Raw genomic sequence first — 27,711 nt, 5'->3', positions numbered from 1 at the left:
GTCGTAGTGACCAGGTCCGGGCGACTGTTTACCAAAAACACAGGTCTCCGCAAAGTCGTAAGATCAAGTATGGGGGCTGATGCATGCCTAGTGCTGAAAGGTCAAGGAAGTTAATGACTTGATGACAGGGGAGCCGACGACTGAAGCCCCGGTGAACAGTGGTCGTAACTATAATAGTCCTAATGTAGCAAAATTCCTTGTCGGGTAAATGCTACGACTTTTATTGAATTGATGAACACTTTAAATACAACAAAAGTTCAAACAGCAAAAATAAAACAGAAATTAAATGAAAGAGTAAATTGTTGTAACTGCTGCTACAACTGAAGTATAACTTTAACACTGCTTCTTACTTTGGTTGCTGCAAACTCCAAGCTTTTCTCTAAGAAATTCAAACTTGCTTTTTGGTAAAGGCTTGGTAAATATATTAGCAAGTTGCAATTCAGATTTGCAATATGTCAAGCTAACTGTACCTTCTTTTTGCACTTCTCTGAGAAAGAATAATTTGATATTGAAATGTTTGGTTTTTCCATGAAAAACAAGATTGCTTGAATAGAAATAGCAGATTGATTGCCAACAAATATTTTAGTGCATTTTTCTTGCTTCATATTTAAATCGACTAGAATCTTTCTTAACCACAAGGCTTGATTTACAGCAGCGTTTGCTGCAATAAATTCAGCTTCTGCAGTAGATTGTGCTACAGTGTTTTGTTTTTTACAGCACCATGAGAACACACATGATCCAAACAAGAAACAATAGCCTGATGTGCTTTTCAGGTCATCCAGTGAGCCTTCCCAGTCACTGTCAGAATATCCTTGCAGTGTATCATCCTGACTTGCATAGAATTTGATTCCAAAATTTAATGTTCCTTTCACATACCTCAGAAATCTTTTTGCAGCAATAAAATGTGTCTCAGTTGCACAATTTGTAAATCTAGATAATAAACTTACAGAATGTAAGATATCAGATCTAATAGTTGTTAAGTACATTAAGCAACCAACTAGACTTCTATAAAAAGTTTCATCAACTGGTTCAGCTTCATCCTTTTTGCTCAACATTTCCTTCTGGCACATTGGAGTATCTACGCTCTTGCATTCATCCATTTTAAACTTTTTTAGAATTTCTTTAATATACTTCTTTTGACACATGAATACTTCTCCATTTTTCTGATTTATTTCCATTCCTAGAAAATAAGCCATTTCCCCCAAATCTGTCATCTCAAAAATTTGCTTTATATCTTCTTTGAATTTTCTCACAAATTCTTCATTGCTTCTTGTGACCAGCAAATCATCCACATATAATGAGATAAAAATGAAATGTATTTCACCACCTTTAATGTAGAGAGTAGCTTCATTAAGACTTATCTTGAATCCCAATTTCATCAAGTACTCATCAATTCTGTTGTACCATGCTCTAGGGGCTTGTTTTAGGCCATATAAAGCCTTTTTAAGCAAATACACATAATCTTCTTGCCCTTTCACAGTGAAACCTTCGGGTTGTCCAACATAAATCTCCTCCTCCAATAAACCATTTAAGAATGTTAACTTAACATCAAGTTGGTAAACTTTCCAACCTTTTTGTACCGCTATTGCAAGCATAAGTCTGATTTTGTCTAATCTGGCAACAGGAGCAAAAGTGTCATAAAAATCAACACCAAAAATTTGAGCATACCCTTTTACAACAAGTCTCGCTTTATGCTTGTTGATATAGCCATCAAGATTCAACTTTGTTCTAAATACCCACTTTACACCAATCACTTTTCTATTTGTGGGTCTTCTCACCAACTTCCACGTTTCATTTTTTTCAATCATTAAGAGTTCTTCTTTCATTGCTGCAATCCATTTGGAGTCTTTTTCTGCTTCCCAAAAATTTGTTGGTTCAAGTACAACCACATTACATCTTTGGTAAATATCAGAAATTGATCTGATACCTCTAATTGGAATGTCATCAATCAGCTCATTTGTATCAATTTGAGATTTTGAAACTTGATCATGAAATTCAGCTACTTGTTCTTCATCCCACTCATCATTTTCCATGAAATGAACATCTCTACTTATTAAAATTTTCCTAGTGTTTGGTTGGAAAATTCTATAAGCTTTAGAGTTTGAGCTATACTCGACAAAAATCTCTACTTTTGCTTTTTTGTCTAACTTATCTCGTTTTATCTGTGGAATATAAACAAAACACAAGAAACCAAATACTTTGAGATTTTTCAGAGAGGGTTTAAAACCATACCAGGCTTCATATGGAGTTTTCTTTATGACAACTTTTGTGGGAAGCCTGTTAAGAAGGAAAACTGCAGTGTGTGCAACTTCAACCCAATACTCTTTTGGCAAATGTTTCTCAAACATTAAACATCGAGCCATTTCCATAATGGTGCAGTTCTTTCTTTCACTGACTCTATTTTGTTGTGGAGTATATGGTGTTGTGAGTTGGTGTTCGATTCCCGCTTCTTCACAAAAAGAATTAAATTGATTTGAAGTGTACTCCTTGTTGTTGTCAGATCTCAATGCTTGGATTTTATAACTACTTTGTGTTTCAATCCATTGCTTGAATTTCCAAAATATACTAGCAACTTCTGACTTGTATTTAAGAAAATATATCCAACACATTCTGGAGTAGTCATCTATAAAAATCAAAAAATACCTGCTGCCATTTAGAGATGGAGTGTTGTGAGGTCCTGCCACATCTGTGTGTATCAATTGCAACTTTTTTGTAGCTCTCCAAGTTCATTGTTTGAATGGAAGTCTTGATTGCTTTCCTTGTTGACAAGTTCTAAGTCTGGAATTTCAGATTCAAGACAAGGGAGATCTTGAACCAATTTCGTTCTTTGCAGATTCACAATAGTTGGATGATTGAAGTGTCCAAGCCGCTTGTGCCAAATTTCAGTGTGGACATTTGTTGCAGAGAATGTTGTTTGCTTCTCCTTCATTGGATCAAGCGCAAAGCTTTTTCCTTTCATTTGTACATTGAATACCTCGTTGTTATTTGTATCTTTGATCAAACACTTATCACTTTCAAAAATGACTTTGAAACCTTTTTGAATCAATTGTCCAACACTCAACAAATTTTGACTGATGTTAGGTACAAATAACACATTTTGTATAAGTTTTGTACCTGAAACACTTTCAATTGCTACTGTGCCTTTTCCTTTGACTTCAATATATTTTCCATTTCCAATCTTTACTTCGGAAATCACAGAAGTATCCAATTTCTTAAAGAGATCACGATCAAATGTCATATGATTAGTGTAACCACTGTCAATTAGCCACTTCTCACTTGAATTGGGAATGGCAAGGCAAGTGGCCACGAAAAGTTGCTCTTCTTCTTCATCAGCAACTTGGGCAACATTCTTTTGTTGGACTTGTGTGACTATCTTTTGCTGATTGTTGCTTCTGCAAATTCTTTGATGATGTCCCATTTTCAAGCATTTTTCACATTGATGGTCTGGTTTTCTCCAGTACTTTGAAGATGGATGATTTTTTTCTTCCACAATGTTTACAAGGAGAGAAATCAGGGTTGTCCCTGTAACTTTCAATTTTTTTTTCTTTTCGCCCATAACTCGAGCTAGCCTTTGCAGCCAGTGCTCCTTCAATAGATCCTTCAGACCTCATAAGCCTTCTTTGTTCTTGTGCCTGCAACGCATTCAACAATTCTGCCAAACTAATATTGGACATATTTCTGGAGTTTTCCAGGGAAGTAATGGTAGCTTCAAACCTTTCAAGAATAGTTACAGGAATTTTTTGTACTAATCTGGAATCAGAAAATTCAGAACAAAGTAATCTTACTTTGTTTGCAATTTTGAGTAATTTGTCAAAGTAATCCTTCACTGTCTCAAATTTATCCATCTTCTGGAATTCAAATTCCCTAATAAGATTTAGAATTTTCATTCCTTTAATCCTTTCATCACCTTCATACTCCTTTTTTAAGAAATTCCAAACTTCAAAAGCTGATTTTATCGTCATGATTCTGAGAGAGATTTCAGGAGAGACAACACCAAAATAATGAAGCTCGTGCCTTTGATTTTCTTGATTTTCTCTCCTTATGAGTTTTGATCTGTTCCACTGTTGGGTTTGTAGGTAATGGAAGAACTTCATTTGCCTCAAGATGAGCCTCCATCCTTGCTGCCCAGACATGATAGCCTTCACCGTAAAAAACGGGTGGTGCCAGTGCCGTGTATGGTGTTTCTGAATCCATAGAGATAAAAAATGATTTCTCACAGGTCCCTCAAGAAGACAGTTCTGATACCAATTTGTTGGAGATTTTCTGAGTAAAAGCTACTTCTTTTATTGAATTTACGAACACTTTAAATACAGCAAAAGTTCAAACTGCACAAACATAAAAGTAGGAATACATGGGACACGATTCCATGTTTAGCAACTTCCTAAAAATTCTGAAACTGACTAAGATGTTTGAAACAGTCAAACATCTTTTAAAAAATAAAACAGAAATTAAATGAAAGAGTAAATTGTTGTAGCTGCTGCTGCAACTGAAGTATAACTTTAACAGGGTCGTATTGACCAGGTCCGGGCGACTGTTTACCAAAAACACAGGTCTTTGCAAAGTCGTAAAACAAAGTATGGGGGTTGACGCCTGCTTAGTGCCGAAAGGTCAAGGAACTTAATGACTTGATGACAGGGGAGCCGACGACTGAAGCCCCGGTGAACAGTGGTCGTAACTATAATAGTCCTAAGGTAGCGAAATTCTTTGTCGAGTAAGTTCCAACCCGCACGAAAGGTGTAACGATCTGGGCACTGTCTCGGAGAGAGACTCGGTGAAATAGACATGTCTGTGAAGATGCGGACTACCTGCACCTGGACAGAAAGACCCTATGAAGCTTCACTGTTTCCTAGGACGACCTTTGGGCTTTTCTTACGCAGCTTAGGTGGAGGGCAAAGAAGGCCTTCTTCTGGGGGGTCAAAACCATCAGTTAGATACCACTCTGGAAGAGCTAGAATTCTAACCTTGTGTCAGGACCTACAGGCCGGGGGACAGTCTCTGATAGACAGTTTCTATAGGGCGTAGACCTCCCCAAAGGTAACGAAGGCGTGTCAAGGTTTTCTCGAGCGAGACGAAAATTGGTCCTCGAGTGCAAAGGCATAAGGGAGCTTGACTGCAAGACCCACCCATCGAACAGGGACGAAAGTCGACCTTAGTGATCCGACGGTGCCGAGTGGAAGGACCGTCGCTCAACGGATAAAAGTTACTCTAGGAATAACAGACTGATCTTCCCCAAGAGTTCACATCGACGGGAAGGTTTGACACCTCGATGTTGGCTCTTCGCCACCTGAGACTGTAATATGTTCCAAGGGTTGGGTTGTTCGCCCATTAAAGCGGTACATGAAATATATCGAAATGTGAACTTTATAGACAAAAGCAAATTTAGCAAAAATATACATTGAATCATTAGAAATTGAATCAGAGTTCAATAATAACATTTTCATTTACTAAAATCGAATGTGTTCTGAGAATAGGTAATACGAGGTTACATGATTACATACATCATTATGCAAATTTGATTCTATCTCACCAACAAACCCATCTCCATATTGTATTTTACACCACAGTATTTCTCATAACCATAAAATGAAACTGGATTATAGGAAAAAAAACAATTTAATGATGTTGATTGTTGGAGCCTATTATTAATGTTTTAATGAAGTAAAGGTAAGTGAATGATGTTCAAAGCCAAGATGGGTTCTTCAAGGGTGTGACAACAGCCTTCACTTGCAAGTAATTTTTGAGACTGTATTCTCCTTTTTCTCTTCCTTGACCACTCATTTTGTACCCTCCAAAGGGAATTGCTGCATCAAATGTGTCAAAGCAGTTCACCCACACTGTTCCAACTTTCAATGCTCTGCTCAAAGTGTTTGCCGTGTCAATGTTTTTTGTGAACACTCCTGCTGCAAGCCCATACTGTGTGTTATTTGCTCTTTCAATCACCTCATCAATGTCCCTGTCATCAAACACTCAAGCTGATTACTGTATGAACCAAAACTACAAAGATAATCATATTAATTGCAAACAGGAATCACTGTTCTTACTTGAAGTTTAATATGGATTGAACTGGGCCAAAGATCTCGTCCTTTGCAATCAGCATATCATCCTGGTTGTTTTAACAATCAATAAAACAAAAACTGATGTATTAATCATCATTGGCACAATGAGAGTGCAAGTGAAAGACTTTGTTATTGTTTCATTGTACCTTAACATTTGAGAAGACAGTGGGTTGAACATAGAAGCCGGAGTTGCCAAATCTATCTCCTCCAGTTTCAAGTGTAGCTCCACTTTCAACACCAGATCTAATATACTTCAATATTTTCTGAAATTGTTCTGAATCAATCTGATTTTTGGATCATACACGTTAGCATCAAATCAGTGTAATTCTTTATGTGCATTTTGATCTATAGATGATGAGGGTATGTTACCTGAGGACCTTGCTCTATTCCAACTTTGAATGGATCACCAACAGCACGTTTCAAAGCACGTGCCCTTGCTTTCTCAACAAATTCATCGTACACACGTTCGTGTACAAATGTTCTTGACCCAGCACAGCAGCATTGTCCCTGAACGTCACGAAAAGAACAACTAGTTTATTGATGAACTCTATGGAAGACTATTGTTTTGCATAACAAACTTGATATTTGGATGTACCTGGTTAAAGAATAATGCAAAGTGTGCTAGCTCAACAGCCTCATCTACATCAGCATCTTCACATACAATAAAAGGGGATTTGCCACCAAGCTCCAGAGTAACAGGCTTAAGATTGCTTTTAGCTGCCAGTTCAAGGACAATTTTCCCAGTATCGGTTGAACCAGTGAAAGCAAGCTGCAACAGAGTAAAACAAAAGCAAAGGCTTAACAGCCACACACTTTTCTAAACTTCTAGTTTGATTAAAAGTACTTTATTTGGCACAAGAAACTCATTTCTTCCACCATCAAATTCCTCAAATTGTTTCACTAAAAGGATTTGCCAATGTTGAGAATCAAAATGAGTGGAAGAGTGAAAAAGAATACTAATAAAAATATTTGATTACCTTGTCTACGTTCATGTGACTGGCAATGGCAGCACCAGCAGTTGGACCAAAACCAGATATGACGTTCAACACACCAGGAGGAAGTCCAGCCTGACAAAGATGATAAATTTGGTGTGACATTCAACATTTACAAATCTTTTCATTTACCAATCCTCTTTTAAAATAAGTATGAAATGTAATACACACCTCATGAAGCAACTTTGATGCGTAGAGAGCAGATAAAGGAGTCTGCTCAGCTGTTTTGATCACAACAGTGTTACCACAGGCCAATGCTGGGCAAATCTTCCAGGTAAACATGAGAAGAGGAAAGTTCCATGGAATGATCTGACCGGCCACACCAATAGGTTCATGCAATGTTTGCACAGTATATGGCCCATCAGCTGGAACTGTAAGACCATGAATCTTATCTGCCCAACCTGACCAATTTTGAATCTTAAAAGTGTTAGCAGCACAATTTCTAAAACACATGTTCTAACATATTATCTATAGAATTTAGTGAAAATGATTAGATGAATACCCTTGAAAATTGTGATTTTTGATAATTTCGATGGATAGTTATTTGTTAAGAAATGAAACTTGATTCTAACTTAATCTTTTCAAATTCACATATAAAATAAAGTTTATACTCATTTTATATATTATATATTGTAAATTGATATTATCATAATTAACGAGAGATTTCCAATACACTCTCTCATAATATAAGCTAAACATTAATAGGTGATTCAGCGTAATACTAAACATTAGGTGATTCAGTATAGGATTAACATTGACAGGTGTTCAGTATAGGACTAAATATTAATAGGTAATCTAATAACTAATAAAACAATAGATCCAATAAACTAAGATAGACTTTAATTCATATAGTTATGATATCATGTTATAAAATAAATTTTAAGTTTATTTCAATTTTACAAAATCTATTTATAAGGATAACCACCCTTTTGAAAGAATGTTGGTAGTGTTTCTCATTTCAACATACCAGCATAGTATCGAAATAAGCGAACAATAATTGGAAGTTCAATTTTAGCAACTTGTTCGTATGGCTTCCCAGTATCCCATGTCTCAAGTGCAGCAATCTGGTCAGTGTGTTTTTCAATCAGATCAGCAGCACGTAGCAATATCTTTTGTCTTTCCTACACGTTTGTACATGAAGAAAACAAAAAAAAATGATTTAGTGGAATGAACATGGAACCAACGATCATAGAATCTGTACATTGTTCAAGAACAACTGTAAGGGTGAAAGAAAATACATAGGCTGTCATCTTAGGCCAAGGTCCATGGTCGAATGCCTTGCGAGCCACGGCAACTGCTCTATCAACATCTTCATGGTCCCCCTCAGCAATATGAGCAATCACATCTCCTGTTCTAGGATCCAACGTTGGAAAAGTTTTTCCTGATGTAAGGGGAATCACAACATTAAGTTATAACCACATCAAAATTCTGACTTTTTGTGGATTTTCATTAAGGAGAAATTAATATATGAGACATAAATCTAAACCATATAAAATATTCACTACTGTTAACCCAAAACTTCGAAGTATTATATTTATGATTCTTTTTTATTGTATGGAGTTACTAAAATACCACATATGAGTCTATTTATGAAATTTTCATTATGGAAATATTATATATACGTGACATGAATTCGACCCATATAAAGAATTAAAATTATTTTTAATTCAAAATCTTGAAACATTAGCTTTATGATTTTTTTTTATAAAATGTTTAATTTTGTTATTTTTTCTCGTATTTAAATTGTTTCCAATTGCATTAGATACAAAATTATTTATTATAAGATTCTTTACTAACTTCAAAATAAAATAAAGAATCCTAACATAAATCACTTCCCTTCATTCATAATAAATTTGCAAGTGCTAACCGAAGCACAGACAAAATAGATGAAGATAAAACTACAAAGGGTGAAAAAAGGACTAACCGGTAGCAGAGTTAACAAATTTTCCATCAATTAAGAGCTGGGTGTGTTCTACTCTAACTGCTGGTTTAATTGGTTCTTCAGTGGCAGCAGCAGTGCTGAATTTACTGAGTCCTCCACCAAGACCACCACTTCCACCTGAATATCAGAAAAAAGGGTCAATGACCTTAAAAAGTATGATTAAAGATAAAAAAAAAAAACCATTAACGAAAACCCCATCAAAACCAAGGCCTAAAAACACCCATCAAAAGACATGATCCTTCCTCTAGGAATTGACATGAACTGAAATGTTATGGTGTTGAATTTTCTCATTTTTACTTAATATAGAACTTAAACTTACCTTTAGATTTTCGTATAAAAATTGGAAGTGAATCTTTGAAAGGATCAGGTTGTGGCTAGGGCCAACCAATAAATGAGCACAGAAGGCAGTACACACTTCTATTCATGGATCATGCAATTTTTAGAATACCGTACATAACATCTTATCAATTCAACCATCTCCAACAAATTGGTAACTACAGTTCATAAGGATCAGAAAATGATACAACAGTCCAAATCCCCCACAAAACCATTAAATCAAGCAAAAAAGTAAAAAACTGAAGATCATTTCATTTTCATGCTCTCAAGAACCAAGCATGAAATTAATCAGATCACCCCAAGATCTTGGAAGTGATGATAAACAAGCAGTACCTCTAGAAAACAAAGAACTAGTGGTAGCAGAAAGGAAAGAACGAGAGAGCAGCCTTGAGATCCTCATTGAAGAAGCCATGTGAACGTTCTTTATTTCTTTTGCCTCTCTTCTCTACCCTTATTTATAGTTTCGTTGTGAAATGGTAAACCCGTTTGAACGTAAATGTTGTTATCAGTCACGCAATAAAAAATGAGACATAAACATTAAGATGTGATGTTATCTCAGCACACCTTCCATAACGGATTTAATTTTTTAGATTTCTTTATTTCTTCATAATTTTATGATTTTGGTGGCACATGACAGCTGATATTTTACTCAACTATGTATTATATTACTTGGTTCAATTGCATTCATCATGTCCTCAAAAATTTGATCACATTTGTGGACGAAAATCGACCATTTTGGTTACCTAATTCGAGTGAAATAAATGAAAAGAGTGACATATGGCGGCAATCACAGCTCTTCGACAGTTTCATTTCATATTCCAAACTTTTCTTCTTCTTCCTCTTGTGTGAACTGTTAACAGCTTATGTCATATTATTATTATTATTATTATTATTATTATTATTATTATTATTATTATTATTATTATTATTATTATTATTATTATTATTATGTAAGATAGTAGTTATCAGTTTATGGTTTGTTTTACATATTTGAATAAAACGTAATTTTCTTGTCTTAAATTAATCTTTAATTTTAAATGTGTTTTATTTATTTATATAAAATTTGGCAGCCACTTACTTTTGATGTTTTATTCAATCACGTTGCAAGTTGTTTCAAAATATCATGAGAAGAATTTTAAAATATAATATTTTTTTAAAATATGAAATTCAAAATCACAAAAAAAGTTCGAAATCACATATCGATTATTAAGGAAGATGAAAAATACAGTTGCACCAACATTCTTTACTATTATAATTTGATGTTATTTCATAGGATTCGGATTTTCAGAGATTGGTTTTGAGTACTCTTAATTACTGAATTTGAAATTATAAATATATTTTTAATTGCTAGTTTGAGATCTGAACATTTTTCTACTTTTGTGTTAGGTTATATTTATTAGTATTTTGAGAAAAATGTAGTGATTATTGTGCACAAGTGTGATTCGTGTTGCGCTGAAAATGCATTGATTGGCCAGCGTTGATTCAACGAAAAAAAATCATTTAAACTTAAGTCCGAAAGGACTAGAATTCTGCACGAGTTTCTGATTTCTTTTTAGGTAGGGGAACAAATAAAAAATTAAAACAAAAAAAAAACATGAAATTAGTTTTAGGGAAAAGCAAAGTAAAATAATTAATTAAAAACGTGGAGATTAAATTTTAATTGATTTGAGAGAAGGAAAAAAAAAGAAATTGTTTAAGGAAAATCACCATTTTTTTAAAAAAAATTGTTAGGTAAAAGAATTTGGAAACAAATTGTTGTTATTGTAGAAATAGTCTTTATACAAATTGAATGAGAGATAGAAGAAAATTGAAAAATATTGTGTTTGTTTTGTTGTTTTTATTATCATGGATGAAATTAAATCTTGAAATGATTTAAAACGTACAATACAAAAAAAAAATAAAAAGAAATATTAAAAAATAAAGTGAAAATTTTTATTTTTCTATTACAGATAAAAAATATTATTCGGAAAAGAAATTAAAATGATTTAATTAGTTGTTATTTAATTTAAATTGGTATGAGAGATGGAACACAATAATAAATAAATAAAGATGAATTTTGTTTGGTTTTTGAAATTAATTTAGAATTAAATCTATTATTATTTTAATGGTTTGTATATAAATTGAATGAAGTATTGAAGAAAAAGTATAATATTTTGTAGCATTATTATTATTATTATTATTATTATTATTATTATTATTATTATGATTATTATTGATAATGATATATAATTATTTTAAAACAGTAGTATGAAACTTAAAATGCGTTCATATAAAAATTTCAATTATTAAATTTATATTAATGAAAAAAAATTAAATATTTATAAATATAATGTTAATGGAAGGAAATTTAAACAATCGAAATTTTGAATTATATAATTGAGAAGTGAGAATATTTATAGACAACAATTAAAAAATATTACAATATTTTAATTTCCTTAATGATGACCTGTTCTACAATGATAAGGATGTATGTTAATTTTCAACAAACTAAAAATACAAAATTTAATTTCAAATAATATTACAAAACTAAATTTCTTGTTTTTTTCTCTAGTCAATTAAAATCTTTTCTCCACACTTTTAATTAATTGTTTTAGTTTACTTTTCTCTAAAATCAATTTCATTATTTTTAATTTTTGGGTTAAATATGATTTTAGTCCCTAAACTATTGGTCGTTTCTGGTTTTCGTCCCTCTTTCAAAATAAGGTACAATTTAGTCCTCATTCTTTTCGAAACGTTCGTTTTAGTCCTCGAAAACTAACACCGTTAAAAATTTGGTCCTCATTTAGTCAACAAAATGAGGACTAAAACCAAAGTTTTGAAGACTAAAACGAACGTTTCGAAAAGAATGAGGACCAAATTGTACCTTATTTTAAAAGAGGGACGAAAACCAGAAACGACCAATAGTTTAGGGACTAAAAACATATTTAACCCTTAATTTTTTTTTCCTTCTCTAATCTAAATTAGCATATATTACTCTATCCATTGGTCGAGAGCTTTAGAGACTTGAGACTCTAGGTGGAATTAGAATCAAATAGTATCAGATGCAGCAGTCTTGTGGTGTCGAGCGATCTGTTCGGCCGTATTAGAGAGAAGCAATTACCAGACGTCGAGTTACAAAGGTCAGTGAGATTGATTGGTACAAATCAGGGCAAAGATTTTGCTTTGGGAGCTGATGGAATTTTGCGGTTTAGAGGCAGAGTGTGTGTTCCTAGTGATTTGGAACTGAGGAGATTAATCCTTGACGAAGGGCATCAGAGTCGTTTTAGCATGCATCCTGGCATGACTAAAATGTATCAAGATCTCAAGGAATCTTTCTGGTGGTCTGGGATGAAGAGAGATGTAGCATGGTTTGTCTCTTCTTGTTTAACCTGTCAGAAAGCTAAGGTGGAGCATCAGAGACCCGGTGGTTTGTTGCAGCAGTTGGAGATTCCTGAGTGGAAATGGGATAGCATAGCCATGGATTTTGTTACCCATTTGCCACGCACGATCAGAGGTCATGATGTTATCTAGGTAATTGTGGACAGGTTGACCAAGAGTGCTCATTTCTTGACAGTAAATTTAAGGATGTCGATGGCGAAGCTTGCACAGTTGTATATAAGAGAGGTAGTGAGACTACATGGGGTGCCTTCCAGTATCGTATCAAATAGAGATCCGCGCTTCACTTCTAGATTCTGGCAGACGCTTCAAAGTGAATTGGGCAGCAGACTTAAGATGAGTTCAGCGTATCATCCCCAGACTGATGGTCAGTCAGAGAGGACGATCCAGTCACTTGAGGATTTGCTGAGAACGTGTGTCTTGGATCACTTGAGAGTCTGGGATGAGGTGTTGTCGTTGGTGGAGTTCACCTACAACAACAGTTATCAGGCCAGCATTGGTATGCCACCGTTTGAAGCACTGTATGGGAGAAGATGTAGCACGCCTCTTTGTTGGTTTTAGGATGGAGAATCTGTGTTGACTGGACTAGAGTTAATTCAGCAAACTACAGAGAAGGTGAAGCTCATACAAGAAAGGATGTGGGCATCCTAGAGTAGACAGAAGTCCTATGCTTATCAGAGGCGGAGACTGTTGGAGTTTGCAATTGGGGATCATGTATTCCTCAGAGTGACTCCTACTACTGGTGTAGGAAGAGCCATTCGTGTTAGGAAGCTAACTCATAGGTTCATTGGTCCTTACCAGATCTTAAGGCGAGTAGGGCCAATGGCATATGAGATAGCCATGCCACCCCAGCTGGCGAATCTTCATTCAGTGTTCCATGTCTCACAGCTTAGGAAGTACGTGCCTGATCCCTTTCATGTGTTAGAAGTAGAGAATATGCAAGTCAGAGAAGATCTTTCAATGGAGGTGCAGCCTATCAGGATTGTGGAGAGCCAGACCAAGCAACTTAGAGGCAAAACCATCAGTCTAGTCAGAGTTGTCTGGGATAGTAGGACAGGTGACTCTACTTAGGAGTTAGAGGGAGTCATGAGAGAGTCTTATCCTCACCTGTTCTCTGGTAAGTCTAATTTTCGAGGGCGAAACTTTTTGTTGTTGGAGAGAATGTAAGAACCTAGAAAATAGAGTATTAGAGTAGAACGGTGTATTAAAATAATGAGACGAGCAATTTTAATTTAAAATAATCTTATAATATAAATAGAACTTTCTAAAGCTCGGTTCATTATCTAAATACAATTCATCTCTCTAAAACACTATTCCTCAGAGTTATCTGACATCTCTCTAGAATTTCTCTCAATTGAGCTGTCTGATTGACGATCAGGAGGTGTCCAAACGTTCACGGCATAGAGGGCTACACAACTGACCGATCAATTTCTTGATTCTAGCTGGTAAGCTGTTTTCTCATTTTCACCGCATGTTCTTGAGTCGGGATCATGTGAATTCTTCTGTTGCATGTGTCTTGTAGTTTTGTTCTTAAGTTCCTAGTTCAATTCAAGCTCTAAGAGTTGTTCTCTATCACCAATTGATGAATTGTAGGTTTCTGTTGAGTGTCCTTGCGGTACAAGGTACTGTTGGGGTGATTCTGTGAGTTGGGCAGTTTATCTCTAAGGTAAGGGGAGCTAGATACATTCTTTAAATTTGTTGTATGACTTGTGTATGTTGAATTATGTGTTATTATGTTGTTTGGGTTACATTTTAGGTTTTGAGTAGATGTAATTGTATGTACTAGAATGTAAACTGTGAAATTGTGGAATGATGTTTGTGAACTGATTTTGGATGTGATGTACACTGCAATTGAGTATGTTAGATGAGTGTAATATGTTATAATAGTCATGATAGTAAGTTAAGTGAATTGGGTAGTGTTTTGGGGTCATTTTAGAGGAAGTGAGGTAGTGAAATTGAGAACTAGAGGTCAAGGGCTCATTTGGTCTGTTGGAGCAGTTTAAGTAAGTTATATGTGACTTGTTTCAGTCATCAAAATGGTCAAAAATAGGTTCAAAGTGGTAGATTGGGATTTGGGTCTTTAAGTTGATGAATTTGAAGTTTTAGAGTAGGAATTGGTTCATAAACACTTTAGATTGATGTTAGGAAGGTTTAGAATCACTTAGACAAGTCTAATTAGGTTTATAAGACAATCTAGGGGTGTTTGAAGTTTGGAAAAAGAGATAGAATTGGTATTTGGTGGTTGAGTTGCATATTTCTGCATAATTTTGTTCTGCAGATTATGCAGACTCGCTGTGCGAATGGATTCGCACAGCTAGTCACCCTGGCGACATGCTCTCTGCCAGGGCATTCGCACAACGAATAGATGCGCTGTGCGAATGGTTTGAGAGGGTTGCTCTCTATTTAATGATCCGCATGGCGAATCAGGGTGCTATGCGACTGGTTGGGGTCTGGGACTACTGCCAATTTTATTCGAATAGCGAACAGGTGCGCTCTGCGAGTGTTTAGGGAGTATGAGCCACTGCTTGGGGCTCTCGCATAGCGATTTGGGGCGCTATGCGAGGGGTTTGGGGTCTAATACAATTAGGAGTTTATTCGCATAGCGAGTTTAATCGATGTGTGAATGGTTATGAGGAGTGGGTTTCTGTTTGAGGATTCGCACAACGACCCAACTCGTTGTGCGAGAAACATATGGATTCGCTCTACGAATGTGTGCGCTGTGCGAATGGTCCAGGTTTAGTTCACTCTTTTCTTTTAGTCTTAAGTTGATTTAAATGAATTGTTGAGTACAATATGAAGTATGTTTAAGTTTGTATTACATTACATAATTGGTTATTGTCAAGAGTTATGTTATAAAGTGAAAGTATGTGATTTCAAAGTATGGTTAATGGACGTAATTCCATGATCCTCACGGAGAGGTTACATGGTGGTGCCCTACGTTGTGATCCAAAGTGAATTCTCTTGTTGAGATTCAAGTATGTTTAGAATGAATGCAGGAGCTCAATCTTGGGGGTTATCCTAAAACTCCAATGATCTTTCATTCTCAAGTAGAGAGGATTGATCCATGTCATGAGGAGTAGCAGAAGGTCCTAGTCTTGGGTGCTTCCAGTATGATCCAAGGTGAGTGATAACGGACTAACCTCGTGAGTGTGGTAGGGTGAAACCCATTGGCAATGGCTTTGCAAATCAGTAGAAGCCACCACGAGTGCACAACCCGCCATAGCTCGGTAATCATATAAAGTCCGGACAGTCAAAGTCAGTGTAGTGTCATGTATGAAGAGTTTATGTGATGTGAATGAATATGTATGATTGTATGAAACTTAGAAAATGAATATATGATTAATCTTGTTTAAACTAGCTTACCCTGTTGTGTGTTTGTGTTTTGTATGTATTGGTATTCTTTCTTTTGCAATGATCATTTTATGGGTGTGAGTAGAGGGAGATGGGGTGTCTCTAGAGCAGGCGTTGGATGAAGATGACGCGGCAGCTTAGATTAGTTGTTTTAGTATTGTATATAGTTTTGTAGTAGTCTGTCTGTATATAAAGTTTTAAATTCTATAGTTATTTTGGGATAACTGTAAAAGATAATACTTTATATTATAGCTGGATGACTGTTCTAGATTATTATATATGTGATGATTCTATATTATATAGTTTTACACTATGTTTTTGAGATGTTATAGAGGTGAAAATGCAAAGAAGAAACATGATAAAAGCTTGGAGTGTTAAGTGCCTTGGGAAAGGACTTTCATCTTTTTATGGCTTCTATTACTTTAATCGGTAAACATTAGATTCTCCATCATGGAAAGTTAATTTGTTGAGATGAGATGTAAAACACTGAATTTTTATGTAAATTTTATTATTAATATATATATATATATATATATATATATACGAATTTGCTAATTTATATAATCTCATAAAGTATATCAAATATTAGTTGATAAAAAAAATCTCTATTCATAAAAAAAAAAACATACTTTAAACACAGAAGTATTTTAATAATTTTTATTTTTAATTTAAAATAAAAAATAAAAAATTATTCAAATACTTTTAACCTTAAAACTTAAAATTATACTTTATATATAAATAGTTACTAAAAATTAAAAAAACTACACACTCACGTTATTTTATACGTTATATGTAAAATAAAAATGTCAATTCAAAGTGTGTGAAAATACAAATATCGAATAAGCTAAAAGTAGGTAGAAAAGTGCCTGTGTATCAAGTTGTTGAATACATTAAAAAATTACTTTTATGGAATTAGAACATCCATTACATTAAAAGGAAGAGAATTGACCAAATGATTGAAGGAGACAGTGATAAAAAATACTCCATGTTGTGGTCATACATTGTTGCTAGGATTGTACGTTATTTGTTGTACGACATGTCATAAAAGTGTAAATTTCACAACTAATTGGAACATTTTTTTATTATTATTTTAATTAGATAATCCAAAACAAGTCATGAGAAAGTAACAAGAAAATATGAAAGTACAGGATGAAAGAATCATTTGTTATTATTGGGTTATGATTCACTAACACACCAATGAGAACTTAATTAAAATTGTACATAAAATAGAAAGTGAATACAAAATAAAATTACCAAAGCGTATAACTGAAATAATATTATAAATATATTAATAAATTAGCAATTCTTTCCAATATAGGGATTTAGCTATAATTTTTGGTTTAAAAACAAAGAATCAAACTAAATTACTTATTGTATTTAAATATCACTTGTATCTTTTGAGTTAATTAATAACTAATAAACATATCTGACTGTGATTTTTAAAGATCATTTTATAGTTTGACTGCATTGTATTTGCAATAATCAAACCAAAATAATAAATTTATATTGAAGGATTTTAGTTATGAGTTTGTTTATTCATGAAATAAAATTAAAATTATGAATATGACAACTGTAAAATAAAGTTTCTGGCTAAGATTCTTTTATTACTTTTTCATTATGCAATGTTTAACAATTTAATAATTATTATTATAAGAAACAACTTTATGTGACAAAAACACTAAAGCCAATAAGCAAATAAAAATAAAGTTTAGTTTACATAATTTTAGATTATTTAATAAATGATATAATTTAAAATTACATAATTCAAATTATTTAAATTATTTAATTCATATTATAGTTCTAAATTATACCATTCATAACATAAATGTATTAAAAAAGAAATTCAGAGTATATTTAGATATATAAACAAATTGTTAGAGTTGTACTACTAAATTTGGTCAGAGATGGGGCCATGGATTTAACACCAATTAGGCCCAAAGTTGTTGCAGTGCTAAATTGGGTTAGGGCGGCCTTAAACACACCAGACAGAGACCAGTAAAACAGAAAAAAAAAACTTAAAATAAAAAATATATTTTTATACCTAATATATAAACAGAAAGGCAATAAATTCATTTTCAGACAAATTAATCCTGACCTTTCATTTGTCTAAGATGATAACTTTATTTACCAAATAATATTTAATTGGTAGTTTAAAAAAATTCAATAAATTGAAAGCCACTCGTTTAAAATTATTTTGAGAGTACCTTGACTTGATCCCACTTAATTAAATTTGCTTATGTTTATCTGTAAATGACACAGATTAAATTATCAACAGTACAATAGAAAAAATATAATAATACTAAACTTCGGTATATATATATAAAATTAGATTTCAGAAACTGAAAGCATAGTACAATAGTGAAAATATTTAAATATATAAAACCTACTACAAAGAGTAAGACACCTTTTAAAGATGAGTGGTTTAAGAGGGAAATAATTCGTATAGTTCAACTAAGATTGTAATGATGTTGTTTTGGATATCAAAGTTAAATATATATGTATAAAGAAAGACACCCCATACGAATATATATATATATATATATATATATATATATATATATATATATATATATATATATAAAACTTTTACATTACAAAACAAAATAATAACAAAGAATATTTTAATTTTATATAATTTATTTTCACTATGAAAATCACACAAAGTAAATTCTCATTTAGAAATCAACTCAAATGTATATCATATCTCATACAAATGATTGTCAAATGTTATAGAAAAATTATCCTATATTAAAACCTATAAAAATTACATTCATATCTCATACAACCCATTGCATAAAGATTCAATATAACATTTCATTTAATAATACAATACTATTAAAAACATATTATAAAATTAATAAAATAAAACAAATAACTAAAAACATATAATATTAATATAATTATCCAAAATAATAACCATATTATATTATATTATATATATATATATACTAAGTTATTGATGACATGAGATTTTTAAAAAGAACAATTGATACAAAATAATTATTAGAAATAAAAAAAAAATTATTTTTTAGAAGCATATCATCTTTTAATTCTTCATCTACTCGAACTGTGAAATGATCATAACAAAAAAATAAAACACACAAGTAAGCTACTGTATAAGAAAATTATCCTAAAACAATTAAATCATATCAAATGCAAACTAATTAAATCATGTTATGAATACAGTTAACACTAAACTCAATTATATGGGTATATGCCCTCGGCATCATAATTCACTAGAGGCATGCACTTGTAGTGATCTTTATAGAGAGTCATACCCAAAGGGGTTCTCATCCTACCACATGACCTCCTACAACTCTCATCACATAACTCATTCGACTTTATTTGAGTGTGAATAGTTATTAGAGTATCACGAAAACCCCCTAACTAAATCTTATACATCAATACATACACTAAAATTACTACCACAAAGAATTTTTCCTTGAACCTTAAACACCATCACCATCATATATGATCACAAAACCATTTTCATCTCAATTAAAAACAATCAAAATCATAAACATACATAAGATCCATTATAGATCTATCTCAAATAGTCAAAGAAAAAAACAAAGCCAACATACAAATTGGTGCTCAACGCTAAACCGTTCGCAAAAAGTGACGCTCAATGACATTTTTGGCACTCAACGTCATTCTTCTTGCAAAAATTTACGCTCAACGTCTTGGAGCTAAAATGCTCCAGACCTATGGTACAAATTAGTCATACACACCAAATCATATTCATAAAAAACAACCAAATTTCATCCCTAATTTGCAATAAAGCAACAACATGCAAAACATCCAATTGATAAAACTCACACAACGCAAATCAAGATTAGTTTCCCTTACCTTGTCGGAACAACCTCAAAGATTCTAAGACAACAAACACACCTAAAACTTATAGGATGTTTTATCTACATATAGAAACATCACAAACATGATCACACCATACCTTTGTGATCATTGATCAACAGATACTCATAAAGAAGCTTAAAACCTCACATGAAAGTCAATACAAGGATGATCCATAAGAAAAACAAACAAAAAATGAGTTTCACAACTTAGGAAACCAATAAGATAGAAGAGGAGAGTTCGTCGAGAGAATCATCCTAGTGGTCTTCGATCTTCAAATAGATGACCAAATAGTCAAAAGACATAGAGAAAAGCGAGAAAACTCTATAATAGTGATTTCTAGAGATATAAAGTGTTTTTAAGTAATGAAACATTTTATAATATTTCTATTTATACTTAAGTATTTTATCATTAAAGTAATAGAGTATCATTATTTTAAAACATTGTCACTCCTAAAATACAATTTTTTAGGTTCTCACACTTGACAACTTCCATAAGATACATAAATACATTGAATTTATATTTTAAAGATTTTATATTTGTCATAGTGTCATTTTCTTTGACACTCAAGAGTGACATTATATATTCATGTGATAAGTTAAATTCTATGACTTTGAAAACTTAGCTTCCTTTCAATCCACAAGTTAATTTATATAAAAATTTATCGACTTTTAGCATATGATACCTTTATCTATTTGAGTTAAGTAAATAATAAATTTAGAGTAATTCCTTTACTGACATCATGAACTCAATGCATTTTACAACTTCATAAAACATAATGTTACCTTCTGGATAAACACTATAATTAAGACCCTCAATGTAATATTGTAATATGAGAAAGTTTTGATGATAACAAACTCTAGACAAACTAGCCTTATATGTACATATGTCAGTGTTATACTCATAAAAACTTTCTACTTTGTGTTTTATATTGATTGAAATGCATCAAATTGTTCAATGTAGACCTCTAATATCAAATAATAATCATTTGAATATAGTTAAATCAAAAGTACATAATCAAATTCATAATTCCAAATGTTTTTGAAAGATGAAATGAAAAATATATTTAGTAACAATGGAACCATATTTTTATGTTGTAAATGCAACAAGTTCTATAAAGAAGTGTTTATCTTATAATGTTCATATTAGATAGAACATCGAAAACGAAACAAAAGAAACATGACATAGTGTTAAATGCAATCCAATGTTATCCTTATTGTTTATTTTTTAATAGTTTCCTTACAAAGAAAATTTAGAAATTCCAAACATATCAAAGTTTTCCTTAACAAGCTTCTAGTTAGCACACACACTGATGCAACGAAGGGAAACGACAATGGTTATTTTTTACAATACGCTTCGATTTTTGAATCAAGGTATATACTGACGAGGTAAAAAGATGGTGGAATTTTGGCTTCAGTTCCAACCAAGGTAATAGAGCGAGGGTTTTGGCTTCGGTTCCTTAGTAACCGAAATAGTAAAGTAGAAAAAAAAGGGGGGAGGGGTTTTGTCCTTGGTTCAACCGATGTAATAACATGGGTTTATGGTAGTGGTTCATGCAATAACCGAGGCCACAACCCTTAATTTTTTTTTAAAATCTGGTGTACCCTATGGCAACGGTTGTGGCTACAACCGAGACCTATACTATGTGATTTTTTTTAATAGTAGGCATGTTTTTGTTATATTCACAATCACAAAAACAGACATATGAAACAATATATTTACATTACATATTCAACACAACCGTCAATATTTACAGCACATAATGTTTAAAGCATAATGAAAAAGTCTAATAACTATAAATCAACTAAACTAATATCTGCTAATGTATTTTATATCCTAATAGCTACGCACTATTGTATAATCTGATTAGATGTTTTGTAAGTGTATTCCTTAGAAAAGTAAGTGGCTTCTTAGGAATTGGAGCAAGAGACTTGAATCTTTGCACAAGATACATGATATTAATTAGTGTATATGAATTCCAAACGATGGAGAAAAACAAAATTCATTAAATCCAAATATTACCGTTTCTCAGCCACTTGTAATATGAGCACAAATAGTGTGTGTCCTCTAATACATTACGTAGTATCCACACTCATATGACTCACTTTGTCTATTGCACTACAATATATCATCATAATTATAAATAGTTAGTGAAAATCATTAGAACAAAACAACTATAGGAAAGTATGGACCAAAATGTCAAACCTTGAGAGTCTACCATGCAAGATTTTTATTAGTAGCAGTTGATCTCTCGGACAACATTATATGTGCTTCAAGGGAACTATTAAAAAAAATGGCTTTAGCATTCATTTATATAACAAAGAAAGTCCAAATATTGAGGTTCTTACAATTCTATACTTGTCTGAGATGTTTGGGAAGAGACTTGTGCAATGAGCACAACCACACAACAATGTTCTCCGATATGGGAAAAATATATTAAAATCATAGATGGAACTCTGAAGTTAACAACAAACTTCACTTACCCAGATATATAAGGGACAAAATATATCTTCTTCCCGCTTTGAAAGCTGCTGGTGAGGTATGTTTGGATGTCATCAAATTTATTTCCTTCGTGAGTGCCTTAGGGATCAATGAACCCGTAAACATAAAACATCATTATACCCCAAATTGTTACTTACACCAAACATATACCTGAAATCAAAAGTTACATTTGATATAAGTAACTTTTTATGTAAATCAATTTTATATAAATAATTGTTCATAGACTTACATTATTCATAGTTAAATTAATGTAATATTCAACTCTTTTTTTCCCGACACAAGCTCTATGACATCTTGCTTATGCAAGTACAATGAGATCTTAGAGCATCTCCCAAATACATTAGGATCAATTCAACCATCATCGGCTTATCTGCAATGATGTCACAAAGTTGGTGTAATGCACCAAGAGGATCGTCCTTAGATAAACAAATCTTCTCATCTTCATGCGTCTATTATTACATGGAAAAATAGGATACGTTTCGACATTAATAACATATAAACATTAAAATTGGGAAGTTTAAAGTAGGAGTCCATACCAGAGGGTCAAAAATAGAACCAACCAAGTATTTAAGCCAAGCGATAAAAGATTGAAATGTTCGTGCCATAGTGAAAATCTCATCTGTTGGGAGTGAAACTAAGGCATCTAGTATGATCATGTCGTCTACTAAAACATTGACCTCATCCTCTAATAGCTCCACACCATGAACAACAGTCGCTGTCTGAAACACTATTTCACGAGCCACCTGCATCGTCTCTATACCATCTAAAACATATAACAGACATAGACTAGTGTCGTCCATGTCGTTTCCTAGGACGACTGATGTTGAACAACTTCTTTTACTGCTTCTACCTGTCAGAGTAAATATTAGCTTATACAAATAATAAATGATTGTGGCTAACACTATTAAAAATATTAACTTTATTGACAAAATATTAATAAGGAATTAGAATCTATCGATAATATATAATTACCTAAGAATATTAATTATTGACTTTATATTTGATTTACTCATAAAATAATTTTAATGATATAAATTTAATAACAAAATATATGTTCTCGATAATTATCAAGATATTTTATAAATCTGTTGATAAATTTTATAAATGATCAAATTACTATAAATAATTACGATTTAACGACAAGTTTCATTTATTATTTTATTATTGATGAATTATGATGTTAATAATAACATACTTTTTTAATAAAAGTTACAAGTGTTATTAAAATAAATTTTTCTCAATTAGAAATTTCAACTACTTTCAATTAGAAATCTCCTACAAGTTATATTTTTAATATTGAAATATCATGTTGATAGAAGACCTTTTTTCATTAAACTAAAAATATCGTAAATTTATCTTTACCCATAAAACTCAACTGGAAAACACCTACTCATAAGTATATGAATGACATGTAATCATTATTGAAAATGAATAGAAACAACTTATTCTAAAAAGAAATTAATTAGTAAATTATTATCTTTTACTTGTTAGCATCCTTAAAACAAGTTCAATTATTGAGAAGATGAAGCGGTGTCTAAAGAAAAAATATATATTTTTGAGGAACTAATAGCTTTTATAAAATAAAATTTAAATAACTAACTTTTTTATTTATAAACTTTCTCATTTAACTAATAAAATATTCTAAATTCACTTCATTTAAAATACTTTTATTCTTGCATAAATTAATTTGGTCCATATTTATCTTTATCAATAACTATAAATATAATGCATTATAAGTGGGTGGAAATGATTCTGAAGTTGCCAGACAATTAGGTAACTTATCATTTTCAAATTTGTCTTTATTCTTCCTTTGATTGACTGTGTCAACCTATTTCCAAACACAGCTTTGACTTATTCCAAGATTTTTTTTCATGAAATATGTACATATTTTAATCGTTTGATTTTATCTTTTAAATTATTAACCTGCAAGGTTGTAAAGGTAATTTCCACCTTAATATCCCTCTCACCCGTGATTGCACAAGTCACGTGTCACAAAGATCCTCTCCACCTTTTCTTAAACAAGTAAAATTGGACACTTTTCAATTATTTTTTATTGAGAGGCGTATCTCTATATGAAGAAACATAGTTTCCACCACTCATTATATATTAGAAAAAAATTGCAATAGAGTTTTTATATATTTAAAATGGAAAAATAAAATAAAATATATATATATATATGTGTGTGTGTGTGTGTGTGCAGAATATTTATATACAAGTTTCAAAAAACAAAAAAAAAAGTAAGTTTTGTATCTTTTTCAATTTTATATCTTTGTTCTTTTTGTTAAAATACAATAAAAAATATAAAAATGATGCCAAAATCTAGTCTCAATAACTGCATTTTGAATCACTAGAAAGGAAAGAAAAATATCTGCATTATTGTTTTGATCTTTCGTACCCTTAAAAAGTGGAATAGACACCCTATAATTCTTCATAAAAACTTATGCTCTAAAAGTAAATTCACTAAAATCACTATCCATCTCCAATTGTAAAATTATTTATTTGATGTTTTAATAGATACTCAACTAGACATAGGATATCAATGAATGATTGATAAGTTTATATAAACGATTACGATATTATTTTCAATATATTATAAGTTTTTTTTCCTTATATTTTCTTATTTAAATTTAATATATTAATCTTATATAAAAAAGTATATATATATATATATATATATATATATATATATATATATAATGTGTCTCTGCACAAACATAAAGAAAAAACATTTTACGTATGTTATTTTAGTTTTTTAAAGGTGAACGTTGTAGTGAAGTATATAAATTTACTTTGGGGTCTTTTTTTTAGTCAAAATTTATTGATAGTATTAGAAATCAATATACAATACAAAAATACACTACAAAAAATTTTAAATTTTCTTAGTATGGGTTACTCATATAAAATAAGTGAAAATACTAATAAATAAAAAATATAGGTAAATGATAGAATTTTAAAAATTCTAGACTCTTAATCTCCTTTGATAATTAGCCAACGCTTTGTCACTACATTTCCAACAACTTTCATTTTTAAAACGTCTTTATCTGAGGTTCATAACAAATGTTATGTTCATCTAAAATTTTTAACCACTAAATTTTGACAACTCTAAACTCTAAATGTGTGACCAATATGTCAAGTGAACACTCTATATTTGAATAAACCGAGTAGAAGTTATTATAAGACCCATAGAAAAAAAAAATAAAAGTAATTTATATATGTTGTGTTTTGAATAATTATTTATGGTGTGAAAAATGTATAATGAAAGTTGTTAGACCCAAATAAATTGTGATAAGATGTTTTATTTTATTTTGTTCCATAATTAATAAAACATTTATTGTTATATGATACTAATATGATATTAAAGTATTGAGTATATGATTTTAATATTTTATTTTAGTCTATTGTATAACTAGGGTATATATATCAATACTTTATTAAGTTAGAATATACATCTAGTATATGAATTGTCTATAGTAGAAATACTCATTATTTTGGCTAATGAAAATGTAACATTACTTTTCTCTCTTCCATAATGAGGTCTTATCTTCTTTTCCCCACATTATGTGTGGGTTTAATATACACGCATATCCATATATCCTCCATTAGTAAGATATTGTTCGCTGTGGGCTAAGCCCTCACGGATTGGCTTTTGGTATCACTCCAAAAGGCGTCTTAGTAAGGGAGGGATGTATCTTATGTGTATATAAACCCACGTGTATTCCATATTTTATCCGATGTGAGACTTTCTTTGTACCCAACATCCTCCACACTAGTAAGATATTGTCCGTTGTGGGCTAAGCCCTTACGGATTTGCTTTTGGTATCACTCCAAAAGGCCTCTTACTAAGGGATGTATCTTATGTGTATATAAACTCATGTGTATTTCATATTTTATCCGATGTGGGACTTTGTTTGTACTCAATAATATTATGGGAAACATTAAGCGTAGATTAAGGGAGAGTGGTCTCTTTGTGGTAGGAACCATCCAACACTAAGGTTGCTGGTTTTCAAGGATAAATACATTGGTTCTTTGCCTTAATAAAACTTAAGAAAACAAATTGAAACTTAGGAGAGAAGTGAGGTTGGTCTGAGAAAGGAAGAAAAGGGTGCACATAGTAGAGAAGTTGGACAAACTCAGTCTAGATCTAGACGTTTGGAGTTACTAAACTTGAGGTAGGGGAACTAATCCTTTCTTATATATGATATTTATACATGTTATGATAATGAATATGAGCTATGAACATGTTAAAATTTTGGTAATGGTAGTTATTTATTCACTTCTGTAAATTTAGTTTTCATGATTATAATTTTATTATTTTTGAGTTACTGTGGTAAAACCTTCCTTTAAATTTGTTTTACGGCTGGATTTAGCTAAAATTTAGCTAAAATTTTAATATATGAATCCTAAGATCTGTTTCTTCACTTTGACCGTTCGGATCATTAATTAAAAGTCTGTACTTGGAGAAATAAATTCTGCATGTTTGAGTAAATTAATTACCCTGTAATTTTGTTATTGAGTCCTCTTAGTAAAATATAGATTTTGACCTATTTAAATGTTAGATCAACCTGCAAATTTGATATATGATTCTCAGGATATATTACTACACGTTGACCGATCGAATTTGTAATTAAAAGTCTATGTTTTGAGAAATTAATTTCGAAAATTTTAAAAAGTCTGATGAAAACTGTATTTTTGTTCTTAAGTTATCATGATAAAAACTTCAAACATATTTCATTTACCGTTAGATTTAGCCCAAACGTTAGTATGTAGTTCATAAGACCTATTAAGTCATCTTGACCGTTCAGATTTGTAATTAGATCTCTGTGCTTAGAGGAATGCATTCAGCATTTTGAGTATAAGCGAAAATGACCTAAATTCCTATCCTTATGTTACCTCGGTAAAACCTCAATATCTACGTATTTAACCGTTAGATTAACCTGAAAGTTTAATATGTAGTTCCTAACACATAGTGAATTACTTTGACCGTTCAAATTTTAAATCGGTGGTACAGATTAAGAGATATTAGTTTCATATCTTCTTAGGGATCTCAATATTGCTTAATTTCTGTTTTTGGATCATCTATACAAAAATTAAGATTTCTGCCCTATTAATCGTTGGATCGGACTAAAAATTTTACCATATGATCTACACATGTTGTTAATTAGTTTGATTGGTACAAATCTTTAATTAATGATATGTGTAAAGAGTAATCTTTCCACGAAATAGTAAATTTATTTGTATTGAGTAAAATCTTGAGTAATTATATTCTTAAATTGTATGTGTAGTTGTATTTTGAGGATTGAAAGAT

At 31.7% G+C, this 27,711-nt stretch overlaps 1 protein-coding gene across 1 annotated transcript; it reads right to left on the bottom strand.

Moving 5' to 3' along the window:
• Window positions 1-5,415: 5,415 nt before the first annotated feature.
• On the bottom strand, window positions 5,416-9,811 carry LOC108335268 (benzaldehyde dehydrogenase, mitochondrial-like). Its single transcript, XM_017571247.2, has 11 exons — window positions 9,660-9,811; window positions 8,973-9,107; window positions 8,287-8,429; window positions 8,016-8,169; window positions 7,220-7,449; window positions 7,034-7,123; window positions 6,652-6,825; window positions 6,426-6,563; window positions 6,203-6,340; window positions 6,042-6,103; window positions 5,416-5,953 (listed from the first exon to the last, which is right to left on the bottom strand). The coding sequence occupies exons 1-11, from the start codon at window positions 9,736-9,738 to the stop codon at window positions 5,680-5,682; spliced, it is 1,617 nt and encodes a 538-aa protein (XP_017426736.1). The 5' UTR covers window positions 9,739-9,811; the 3' UTR covers window positions 5,416-5,679.
• Window positions 9,812-27,711: the final 17,900 nt, after the last annotated feature.

Source organism: Vigna angularis, chromosome 10, assembly GCF_016808095.1.
Source record: "Vigna angularis cultivar LongXiaoDou No.4 chromosome 10, ASM1680809v1, whole genome shotgun sequence".
NCBI classification, from domain to species: domain Eukaryota; kingdom Viridiplantae; phylum Streptophyta; class Magnoliopsida; order Fabales; family Fabaceae; genus Vigna; species Vigna angularis.
The sequence above is the reverse complement of the archived record's forward strand: the minus strand, read 5'-3'. Positions and strand labels throughout refer to the sequence as shown.